Source organism: Acinonyx jubatus, chromosome A3, assembly GCF_027475565.1.
Source record: "Acinonyx jubatus isolate Ajub_Pintada_27869175 chromosome A3, VMU_Ajub_asm_v1.0, whole genome shotgun sequence".
Lineage (NCBI taxonomy): Eukaryota > Metazoa > Chordata > Mammalia > Carnivora > Felidae > Acinonyx > Acinonyx jubatus.
Window position 1 is genome coordinate 25,996,777 of NC_069388.1, and position 12,613 is coordinate 26,009,389.

At 47.9% G+C, this 12,613-nt stretch overlaps 1 protein-coding gene across 2 annotated transcripts in view; it reads right to left on the reverse strand.

Annotated features, from left to right (window-relative positions):
• Positions 1-12,613, reverse strand: part of POFUT1 (protein O-fucosyltransferase 1) — a 26,868-nt gene continuing 14,255 nt past the window's right edge. The window contains exons 5-8 of one of the 2 annotated variants that reach the window (XR_003423979.2): positions 8,473-8,665; positions 6,407-6,649; positions 5,208-5,435; positions 3,471-3,600 (exon numbers count right to left, since the gene is read on the reverse strand). Coding sequence is in view for 1 of the 2 variants with exons in the window: in XM_015071903.3 (XP_014927389.3) it covers positions 3,412-3,600; positions 6,407-6,649; positions 8,473-8,665 (625 nt within the window). In the remaining variant the exon portion in view is untranslated. Of the gene's footprint in view, positions 3,601-5,207; positions 5,436-6,406; positions 6,650-8,472; positions 8,666-12,613 lie in introns of both variants that reach the window. The other variant, XM_015071903.3, reaches the window with a different exon arrangement.

Sequence of the window (12,613 nt, forward strand, 5' to 3'; positions counted from 1 at the left end):
TCTTGTCATTAAAAACGTTTATTCAGGATGTGTACCAACATGGACAATGTGATATACTATTAAGTGAAAAACAACATATGAAATTGTATACATTGCATTATTAAAATATACAAAGACTCCTATCTTTAAAAAAGATTGAAATTTAATGGGGCACCTGGCTGGCTCAGTCAGTAGAGTGTGTGACTCTTGATCTCAGGGCTCTAAGTTTGAGCCCCGCATTGGGGGTAGAGATGACTTAAAAATAAAACCTTAAAAAAATAAAAAAGCTTGAAATTTAAAAATAATTCATATATCCAGTATCTGCCCACTTCCCATCACCTTCAATGCAATGGTCCTTGCCTGAGCCCCACCACCTGGCTTGTATCCCAGCACCAGCCCTGCATTGGTCTCCATGCTTCCACCCTCCCACCTTTATTCCACATGCAGCTAGAAGGGTCCCTCAAACTATAAGCAGATCTTGATCCTTCTCTGTTCAGAACCCTGCAAAAGCTCCCCATCTCTCCAAATAAAAGTTTGGACTTTACCACTGGCTTCCAGGACATAGGATCTTGCCTGCTCTGATCTACTGCTCTGTTCCCTGCCTCAGTCCTGCCATTCCAAACATGCAAGCTCCTTGCCACTCTTCACTCAGTCATTCCAGCTTCAGGACCTTTGCACCTGCTGTTTCCTTTGCCTGGAATGTGCTGCCTCCAGATATCTGAATGAGTGGCCCCTTCCTTCTTTCTGGCAGCTCTTGGGAGAGGCTTTACCTGAACTCCTCATCCAGAACAGCACTGCGAACACCCCAGACCCTTTATTTTTCTTCATTGCAGTTGGTCAGTACCTCCCCCAGGACATGTCTTCATTGGGTCGTGTACTTACTACAATGCAAATCCCTTCAGAACAGACTTTATGTCTGATTCTCTGCTGAATCTCTAGTACCTAACACACAGCCTGGCACATAGTTGGTGACTCGAATGAAAGAATGTGGGAATAAATACCGAAATAACTACAAGCCTCGTGTGGGCTTTGTTTTTGGGTGATTTCTCCTTCCCCAAAACCTCCTGGCAGTAACAGACCCATAGCAGGAGCCCAGTGGGAACTAAAGTGGCTGATCATTCTCCCATCTGAACCCCGCTCCCCCCCCCCCCCCCACTGCATAAAGTACATCCTGTGAACTGGCGGCAGTAAGGGGGGGGGGTGTGGGGCTAATGGTAATTGCTTTGGGAGGTCAGATCCTGGCTTAACACCACCAGCTATGTGGCCTCGAGAAAATTATGAGAATTTTTTCAAGTGTTAGTTTTTCCCTGTGCAGCAAGAGAAGGATATTAACAGTTCCTACGCCCAGGGCTGGAGTGGGGGCTAAATTCCCATAAAGCACTTGACAAGCACAGTGTTGGCACAGAGTAGGTGTGCGACAACAGGCCATCAAATTAATCAGCAGCCATATATGCGCCTTTGGTTCTTTCTAGTTTACAACGTCCTCTTATACATGCTTTATCTGATTTGAGGCTTTCAACAACCCCGTCGGTTTTTATCACCATTTTTATAGGTGAGGCAACTGGGTCAAAGAGGAATAGAGTGCCTGCCTGTGGAACACAACTGAATCTGACTACAACGCTGGCATCTTCTCGCCAGAAACACGAGTTGTTACCACTGCCAACGTTAATCAAAGTGATCTGGATGGCCCATCAGAGCCCCAGACTCTAAAGCGTGTGCCTAGTGTGAGGCTGTGAACAGCGAACAAATTCAGCACACAAAACCAGAAGTGAGCCGCCCCTCCCCAGCGACCCCACAGAGGCAGGCGTGCACAGGCCCCTGCACCCGTGAGTGAAGCTTGTGAACAAGTCTGAACAGACAAGCCATCTCTCAGGGTCCACCCAGGATTTAGAACATCTCACATTTCCCAAGCCCTTTCTCTAGTTTCTCTGCTTCAAGTCGGGCAGCAGCTCCAAGCAGCAAAGGCCACCTTTGGTGTTTGAAATCCTTATTGCTCTGCAACCTCTGGCCTTGACAAAGACAATGTTTCTTCCCAAAGGTAACTTAAGGGAGAAGCCCTGCACGGAGCTCTGGGCTTGGCTCTCATTAGACTCTCGTCCACCTTCCCAGGATTGAAGGCCAAGGGAAGACACATGGCAGGGAAGACACCAGCAGGTGTTAGACATGAATTTTAGAACCACAAGGCCAAAACATCACAGAATCTTAGGAGTCATGGATTATCACAACTGTAGCATCTGAAAGTCAAAAAAAAACCCCAAAAAACAAGAAACAACAAAAAAACCCCACAAACAACAATAACAACAACAACAAAAAAACGCAGAATGTAATACTTTAAGCCTCATGGGGTTGGCAGAGATTTTATCGGACAGGAAAGGGCAAATTGGGAATCTGATGGCTTCTGGGTCAGGGGTATCTCCTACCTGGTCAGAGGCTTAGCAAATGCTCCCTTGTGAGAATATGGCCTCAGAGCTCCAGCCACAGGCAGGAGGCTGCGGGGACAGGTTTTGGATAGCAACTTAATGGCAAAATTCTACAACCAGGCCCCTTAGGACACAGATGAAGGAGGAGAGGGCAGCCTTCAGAAGGATGCCGCCAGGCCATCCACTGCTGGTCCCTGGTGATACGCTCCAAGATCTCGATGGAGCCAGGTTTGTGGCAGGTCACCAAGCACCAGGAGACTCTGAGAGCAATAGCATGATGGTCTCGTTTGATGGCAGGTGCTCCTTACTTGGAACGTGCTGTGGGGGCAGCACTCCGTGTCTGCAGCAGAGCAGTGCACAGCATCATGATTCCTAACTTCTACTTGCATAGTGTTTATAATGAGACAAGTGCTCATGCCCCAATGAGCATGGAAATGGGCTCGGAAGAGGGGTAGATGATGGCTCTGGCCAGGCAGTGGGGTTGGCTCTGGCCCAGTCTAAGGGCTACTTTGGGGGTCAGCTGGAAAAGGGGTCAATACAACCGCTCCACCCCTGGCCTCATCCTCATTCAAGGTCACTTTAGATACCTACGGTAATGAACTTCACTGATTTTTAAAAATGAGGGAGAGTTCTAGGGTAGTCATGACCTCATATCAAAACTATAAGAACCTCTGTCTCTCTTTATATAAAAAAATCACTGAGAAGAGTTCAGCCCCCTAGGCTGCTCAGAGCAGGGCAGACCAAAAGATGGAGGTCAGACTGCTTTGCCAGTGTGAGAAATCCCCAGGAGAAACAGCAGAGGCACACAGGGACTGGAGACGCTCTGGCTCGGGAGCCTGAAAGCCCTGTGCCCCGGGAGATGGAGTCCTCCTCCTCCAGAAGTCCCTGGTGCTTTCCTGTCTCTGGCGAGGGGGAAGAGCTTGCATCCTTGGGAATCGGTCCTGGGAGCACTGCTGGCTGTCAGGCCTGGCAAGTGTGACCAGCTTAGACTGGTGACATGCTCCAGCCAGGATCAGAACTCATCCCGCAGCTGAGGGGGCTTGTCCATGCCAAAGAAAGAGGACGGCCTCCCTTGGAGGTCCCGTTCCCGCTTCACGAAGGCGGTGAAGGAGGAGACACAGTTGCCAATAAAGTGGTCAGCTTGGCCAAGGATGTACAGGTCGATCTGGGCCACTTCGGGCTTCAGGCTCACCACCTTCACCTGCAGGAGGGAGGGCAGAACGTTTTCACCAGGGTGGCTGCAGACAAAGGTGGCCAGTCTGGCCAAGGCCTGCAGCCATACCCCCAGCTTTCTTCCCCTGCACAGAAGTGCCAGACACAAAAGGAGGTGCACAGAGGATTCAGACATGGGGTCGGGCATTCCGCCGGCAGTGTTGCCCAGATGCTGTCTCAGCACACCCCCACATGGCACACCCTTCCCCCACTGCCAGCCTCAGCTCCAAATACAGCATCATTCACCCTCTAGTGTGGTTCCTTCACTGGTGTGGTTCCCTCTGCCTGGAGTGTCTTTTTCCTATTCTAGTTCAAGGCTCAGCTCGAGTTCCACCATTCTCATGAAGCCCTAGGCCAGCAGGTGTGGCTCTCCCCATCAAACTGTGATCTGATCACATAGGGCTCCACCCATCCTGTTCTGCTGCCTGGATGCCTCTGAGCCCCAAAGTCTTGTTCAATCTGTCCCCGAGATACTCCCCAAAAGTGACCCCTTCCCTTGGTGGACCATCACTCCAGGGGCCCAGCCACCACAATCTCTTACTTCCTCATGGGTCCCCTCACTGCCTCTGTGTGTTTACCACAGAGCAGCTGGAAAAACTTTTTCTCTGTCCCTCCCTCCACTGCAAGTTGAACACCCTTAAATGGTGCCCTACTTCTCTTCAGATGAAGATGAAAAATCTTGAATGTGGCCTACAAGGCCCTGTCCAAGCCACCTCTCCACCTCTCATACCTTCCCCCATCATCCCTTGAGCTCTAGCCACTATCCACCAGGCCCTTCCTGCCTCAGGACCTTTGCATGCACTCTCCCTCTACTTGAGGCATTCATCTTTTTGTCTGCTTCTTACCTGACCCTCACTCTGCAGCTCCAGTCTCACCTCTGCAGACCCTGGTCTAGGCCAGGGTCCTCTGCTCTATACTCTCACAGAACCACATTCCTTTACTTTGGAGCACACATCTCAGCTTGTAGTTTTCACTCTGATTAAGATCAGCCTCCTGCACTTGATGGGGCCAGGCTGTGGTGGTCTTCTTGTCACTGCTGGCTGGGGCCTGTCTCAATAAATATCTGTTGACTGGACACAGGAATGAATGAGCCCCTGCCTCTCCTCAAGCTCCCGGACCTCTCTTGCAGCATATATTAGAGTTCTGTGCAGAGTCTCTTTTCCTGAGTCTAGACTGGGAGTCTTGGAGGGCAAGACTACATCTTATTTATCAGCATCCTCAGCTCAGCAGTGGCCCAGCCTAACGGAGGAGCAAGGGTGGGCTCTGACCCCATGGACAGAGGGGTTGAGGAGTAGGCAAGGACGACAACAGTGGCACATGAACAGGAAATAGAAAATGGCAAGAGACTTAACGTGTAACAAATATATCAACTCTAAAAACTCACGAAAAAACTCCCAGGGACTCTCCAAATGCTTCAACTTAGTACAGAAGTGGGGGTGTGGGCAGAGCTGGGGCTGAAAGTGCTTTGCTGTCACACAGAGATTTCTGATCTAACAAAAATCATCATCTTGCTATTTGGATGGTAGCAGAGAAATAATACTAGTATAATCATGGCCAAAATCCCCCGAATAATTCCACCCACGCCCTGAAACTTACCCGCTCGGTGTCATACCCACTATCATTAGCTTTGAGACCTCCTGGGTAAATTCTATCCCTTCTTGGGACTTTGGTTTCCTCAGCTATAACATGCAGGAGCTGAGTTGGAGGAGCCCCAAGGTCTCCCAGCTCTGATGGTCTTCTAAAAAGCGGGTGGGAGGGAGGCAGGCCAGGATGCGCTGACTTGGCACCTTCTTTTCAAGTCAGGGCTTCCTGCTGGTGTCTGGGCTAAAAGAGAGAAGGGAGCCCCTCACATAAAGCCAAGGGTTCCCACTGTTAGAAAGCAAACCTTTTAAGGTCTGTGCAGGGTTTAGGGCTTTCATTCATTCCACAAAACCTTATTGAATGCTTGGTATTAATTCAGTCACTTTATTGATATTTCTTACCTACCCTCCACTGATAGAGCACCAAGCACATCCCACTCTTTAGTCACACACTGAATATTTACTATTCACCACTTCCTTAAGCATTTACGAAGTACAAAAGAGCATTCCCTTTATTCATCAACCACCTACTCCTACTATCAGTGATGGCTAACTTTATTGAGCACTTGTTTTGCACTGGAATGGTTTTATTTTCTTCATATCTGATCTTCACAATCACCCTATGAAACAGGACTACTCTCAGTCCCATTTTACAGAAAACGAAAGAAGTACAGAGAACTAAAGTAACTTGTGCAAGACTGCACAATGAGTAGCACCCAAGTTCTCTGGCTCCAGAGTCCAGCTCTTAATCTGTTACACTGGATTTCTCCCAAGGGCCCACTCTTTAAGCCCTTATTCAACAGTCACCGAGTGTCTACTGTGTTAAGCAGTGACCTAGACAATGGTGACGGCAAGGCCTCTACAAGCTGAGGAACGGAATGGTGAGTCAGCTTCTGATCCTGCCTTCAAGAAGCCACAACGTTTGGGAAGAAGTGGGACGTGTTTCTAGTCTCACACACACTAGACAGTGCCTCGAGAGCAGCTGTGATAAAATACTGTGACAGCTCCAGTAGGGACACATTAGCTACAAGAATGCAGGGGAAACTGGAGAGAATGGGCCAAGGTGTTTGGGCCAGGGTTTGAAGGAAGGATAGGAACCAGAGCGGTAATGCCTAAGTGTCAGAAGGACATAAAGCACGTAGAGGGAGCCGTGGGGCCACCCTGGAGCTTTCTTTGATTCCCTTCCCGCTGCACCCCCACCGGGCCCACACACACCTTCCCTTTGAAGAGTTCTTGGATCTCGGGCACATAACTCTCAGAATCCGTGGCAATGTAGACCGACCGGGCGTTCAGTGCTTCCACCCAGAGCTTCACGGCCCGTCTGATCTCCTTCAGGTCAGGGAGGCACATGGTCACGGTGAGAGGGGCCGCCGTGCTGCGGCTGTAGCCCACACACTGCGGGGAGGCCATGAAGTGGGAGCCTGCGGTTCCGTCCTTCAGCATGGCGCAGGCGTTTTTCTGCAGTGTTGAAGGGGGACAGGGTTAAAGGCTGCAAACGGCCCGGGACCCCAGGGGCAGGAGCCACTAAGTGGAGAAAGGCTGTGCAGAAGCTGCATTGTGTTTTTTAAAAAAGCACCGAGGGAAGAGGGAAACGCATCAAAACAGTAACAGCGGTTACTGCCGTGTAGTGGCGTACTGGCTTTTTACAAAATATTTTTTTCTTAGTTCTACTATATTATCTGGGAACTCCAGTAGAATTCTGAGCCATGGTGGTGATAATGGGCAGCCTTATCTGATTTCTGACTTCAGTGGGAACACTTCTGATAGCTCCCATGAAGTACATGTTTGCTGTGGGTTTCGGAGAGATAGCCTTTATCAAGTTAAGGTGGGTCCCTTCTTTCCCGGTTAGTTAAGAAGTTTTTCTTTTCCTTGCTTTTCTTTTTTTTTTAAATCATGAATGAGTGTCGACTTTCATCAAATACTTTCTTGGCCTCTATTGAGATGCTTATGTGATTTTTCCTCTTTGGGTGCTAATACGGTGAATTACATTCCTGGGATGAAGTTTACTTGTGTTACATGCTCTTTAATATGTTATTGGAGTTTACTTGCTAATATTCTACTTAGAATTTGGGCATCTGTGTTTGTGACAATGGGCACTATCTACTCTTCTGAATTGACCTTATCTGAGTTTGCTTTAGTGCTATGCTAGCTTTATAAAAAATGGCATCTTATATCTTTTTATGTTCTAAGCACATATGGACAGAAACTGTTTCTTAAAGGTTTGGCTGAAACCATTCACAAGATATTTTGGGCCAAGATACTCCGAGCCTGGCTTCTTTTCTTTGTGGAAGGAGAGCAGGAAGGGAGTCAAGGGCATACGCGTGTGACTACAGTTGACCCTTGAACAACACAGGGGTTAGGGACACTATCCCTGACCCCATGCTTATAATTTTTGTCAAAAACCTGCATATAATTTTTGACTTCCCCAAAACATAACTACTAATGGGCTATTGTGGGCCAAAGGCCTTACTGATAACATAAATAGTCAATGAACACATATTTTGTATGTTATACGTACCGCGTACTGTATTATAACAAAGGAAGCTAGAAACAAGAAAAAGTTACCAAGAAAGTCGTGAGGAAAACACAGGTACAGCACTGCACTGTACAAAATCAGCATTTCAGTGCCCCTGCGCAGTTCAAACCCAAGTTGTTCAAGGGTCACCTGTACTTCCTCAATGGACTCTGAGTGAATTTTGATCTAATTTCTATACTCGTCAGTATTTTTCAAGTCTTCCACAATGAGCATTTCTAATATACATACACACATACATCTTCTGGTGTAAATTAAGGAGACTGTCTACGTTGCTCTGTTATTTCCACACAGAAGATAATCTGATGAGGTTTCTGCATATTTAAGCAGCCTCCGAATTTGGAGGATGACATCTTCATTTCTTGGGGGCCCCACCCAATCTCCAGAGCTTGTTTTTCAACAGAGTCTACTGGCTAAACGCTGAGCTGGACCAGAGGACTCCTGAGCTGCGGGTCTCTCTCTGGCTTACTGCCTGACTTGGAGTCTACCTTGATGTTTCTTTTTCCATCTGCAAAGGACGGACAAAAATGGCAATTGTCAAAATGAGGGTTGGCAAGTAAGCACTCTGGAGTCACATTTCTGATGTGCCTATGGCAGGATCATGGAATACAGTACCACAGACTTGGCTGAATGAGACCTCTTTGCCCTGCCTGAGACTCGGTGCAGTGGGTTCAGTGTTCAACGCCCACAGGCATGGGCCCTAGTCAGGGACACGTCAAGCCAGCCATGGGAGGAAGGGAGAAATTACCCAGTCAGAGCCAATGCGCAGGTGAATGCCCACGTAGGGCCGGATGAGATGGGCGTGGATGTGGGCCTCTGCCGTCTTCACCATCTCGTCCGACCATACCATATACTTTTGGAGTGGCCTATGCTCCTCCAGGACGGGGAACTGGGCCGGCGCCCCTGGGAGGGCGAGCACTGGATGTTCCTTTGGAGAAAATCTAGACATGAGACGGAATGAGGGGAAGTCAGATGGAGGACGCACAGAGAGCTGGCCGCCACCCCCACAGGAAAGAGGATGGTGTCGCACCATGCCCCAGAGACCCTGCGGAGGGGCCCCTCTAACATGCAAGAAGCACGAGAGGCTGTGAAACCCCAACGGGCTGATAAGAAACCGTGGCGGCGACAACAGGCACAATATGTAATACTGTCCCGTCGCACGGAATTTACAACCCTCTTTGCTTGTTTAACAATTAAAAATTTACAGTAGAGCATTCCAACCTTTTGTATGTCACGCTGGCTTCCAATCTGTGGTGTGGTAATTCACTGCGGGGTGGGGTGTCTGGGCCTCGCCTCTGCCCTTTTACCCACACGGCGGGACTGGGACACACAGCTGCTTACAGAGGGCCGTGGACAGGACATGCTCACAGGGAGTGGGTACACTGCGTGAGAGCATCCGCTCAACATTTCACACATATATGCTGACTGCCTACTATGTGCTGGGGCCCAGGGGGAGAACGAGACAGATACGTCCCTACCTTCACGGAAAGCACCTGATGTCTGCAGATGCCCTCGTCACACCCTCCCGAAGGTTCTCCTTCACCCTTGTCAACTATGGACCTTGTAATTATTTCACCTTGTCTTCTCTGCTAGACAAAGGCTTCTGAAGGCGGTGCTTCCGTGTGCTGGACAGTGTCTGGCACATGGAAGAGCCCAGTAAGTGTTTGTTGACTGAATGAGGAGCAAACCTGTTTTCCCTCTTCACCTAACCCCAGAGTCTATCCTAGCAACACGACACATCCTGCTGGTTCCACAAGCCTGAATGCACTTTCCGGCTCCAGATCTCTGTATGTTTCTTGCCTTGACCTGGACTGCCTTTCCTCTGTCAGCCAAAAACCTTTTCTTAAAATTATGAAATAGGCACAGCCACTCTGGAAAACAGTCTGGCAGTTTCTTATAAAACCAGACATGCAGGGTGCCTGGGTGGCTCAGTTGGTTGAGCGTCCGACTTCGGCTCAGGTCATGATCTCACGGTTTGTGGGTTCGGGCCCTGCGTCGGGCTCTGTGCTGACAGCTCGGAGCCTGGAGTCTGCTTCGCATTCTGGGTCGCCCTCTGTCTCTGCCCCTCCCCCACTCATGTTCTGTTTCTGTCTCAAAAATAAATAAACATTAAACAAATAAACAGACAGACAGACAGACATGAATTACCATATCCCCCAGCAATTGTACTCTTGGGCATTTATCCCGAAGAAACAAAAACCTATATTCACACACGGACCAGTACATGAATGTTCACAGCAGCTTTACTCCTATTAGCCCCAAACTGGAAACAACTCGAACATCCAACAAGTGAAAGGTTAAATAAGCTGTGGGATATCCCACCATGAGATACGACCCGGAGATATCAAGGAACAAACCACTGAGACAGGCAACAATTTGGGATGGATCTCAAGGCAATTAGGCAGCGTTAGAAAAGCCAAGCCCTCAATCTTACATACTGTGTGACTGCATTTACATAACATTTTTGAAATGACAAAATAGAGAACAGAAGTGGAGAAGAGATTAGTGGTTGCTAGGGGCTAGGGTGTGCGTGCACATGTGGGCGTGCGTGCGTGCGTGTTTAGGGACATGGATGCAGTTATAAACTGACCACAGAGAATCCTTGGGAAGTTAGAATCGTTCAGGTGTTCTGTGATGGTAGACACACAAACCTACCTATGTGTAAAATTTGTGTAAAATTGAATAGACCTAAACATACGCACAAACCTACAAACATGAACATAGAGAAGCGAGTACAAGTAAAACTAGGAAAATCCGGATACAGTGGGTGGGCTGTGTCAATGTCATCATCCTGGCTGTGACACTACACTACAGTTTTGCAAAACGCCAGCTTTGGGGGAAACTGGGTGGACGGGATCTGGGACCTCTTTGCGGTCTTTCTTTTTGTTGTTGTTTCTTGTCTTTGTATTATTTCTTACGATGTGTGACTCTATAATTACCTCCATAAAAATCTCAATGAAAAATTAGGTATTTCAAAGCATACAGGAAAATACAGAGAATAATTTTACAACCCACATACCCACCACCCAAATTAGCAGATGTTACTACTTTGCTCTGTTTCAGGTTTTTTTAAAAAAGAAAGACCAAAATAAAAGGTCTATCCTGTCATCTCTTTCCCTCCTTTACTTCCTCTTCCCAGAAGATATTGTGGTTTTGTGCATGACTACACTTTTACTATTTGTACAAAAAGGTATTATTTTGTGTGCTTTTTACACAGTGTAATCGTAAAGGCACAGGCTGCCGAGCCAGACAGCCTTGTTCTAATGTTGACTATGCCACCTACTAACTTAGGCAAGTGACTTAACCATTCTGTACATCAGTTCCCTTATCTGTATAATAGGGTTAATAATAGCTCCTAAGTCACAGTGCTCTTGAGCAGATTAAATGGATTAATATAAGCAAAGCATTTAGAACAATACTCGTCATATAGAAAGCTCTTAGGAAATTCTATTGCCATCATTATTGTCATATTGCGCGAAACCCACCACAACTTTTTAGAAATTCGACTTTATGTTTTAGAGATTTGGCCACGTTGATCGTGTTAGCTTCTCTTGAAATTTTCCATTTTGCACGAATAAACACAAAAGCTGTGGTGGGCACGCCCCTTTCTTCACACCCAACCCAAACACCTCGTTCTGCAAACACCTCCCAACCCTCCAAGACCAGTCACCACTCCCAAGCCTCAGCTCCTACAGGAGGGCTCCCTGTCCCACTGCTCTGCTGCGTTCTGCACGCTGATGTGCTCGACAGCCGTCTTCCCTGCTCTCACGTCAGCCCACGAGGGTAGGAGCCTGGGCAGTCATGCTCACCGTGAGTCCCACACACTCTGGTCCAGGGCCTATGCCAAGGAAGCAACAATCAAGTGTTTGCTGACATCCTGGCTCTTTGTTATAATAATAATTTTATACATATGTGCATGTGAATCATTTATCAAGCCTTATTATGCAACAGGCAATGTTCTAATTGTTTTACATGTATGAACTCATTTGATTCTCACAAGAGCCCTGTGAAGTAAGCACTATCGTTATTCTTTTTACAGATGAGGAAATCGAAGCACAGAAAGGTTAAGTAACAGGCCCATGGTCACACAGCTAGAAACTGGTGAAGCTGGGATTTGAGTCTGGGCAGTCTGCTTATTTTTGAGGGACTTATTTTTGAGGGAAAGAGAGACAGAGAGAGAGAGAGAGAGAGAGACAGAGAGCAAGTGTGTGTGAGTGGGGGAGGGACAGAAAGAGAGGGGGTCAGAGGATCTGAAGTGGGCTCTGCGCTGATGCCTTGATGTAGGGCTTGTCCTTTTTTTTTTTTTTAAGTTTATTTATTTTGAGAGAGAGAGAGAGAGAGAGAGAGAGAGAGCTGGAGAGGGGCAAAGAGAGAGGGAGAGAGAGAATCCCAAGCACATGAGGAGTTGTCAGCATGGAGCCTGACGCGGGGTTTGACTCACAAACTGTGAGATCATGACCTGAGTCAAAACCAAGAGCCAGATGCTTAACCGAATGAGCCACCAAGGTGTCCCCAGAACCTGTGTTAACTATGCACCTCTCTCTCAGCCCCCAGTGCCATCAACGAGCCCCTCAAAGGCCAGGTCTGGGTCTTGTTTCTGATCACCAACCCCTAACACAGGGGGTACAATCAATACCTTTAGAATGAATGAATGAGTGGATGGGAAGAATTCAAGGGTCTTACCAGAAAGACCAGGCCAGGCTGTCAGGGGTCAGAGGAAAAAGAAGTGAGTATGAGCTGAACACCTACTACTGCCAGGCCCTCAGCCAAACTCCTTTTAGATGTCACCTCAAAAGATTTTAAAAGGAAAGCCAGAGTTTGTGGTCTCCCAGGGAGGCTAGAACACTAGGATAAATCAGGATCTGTGCTCACTCTGCCCTCTTGGAGAG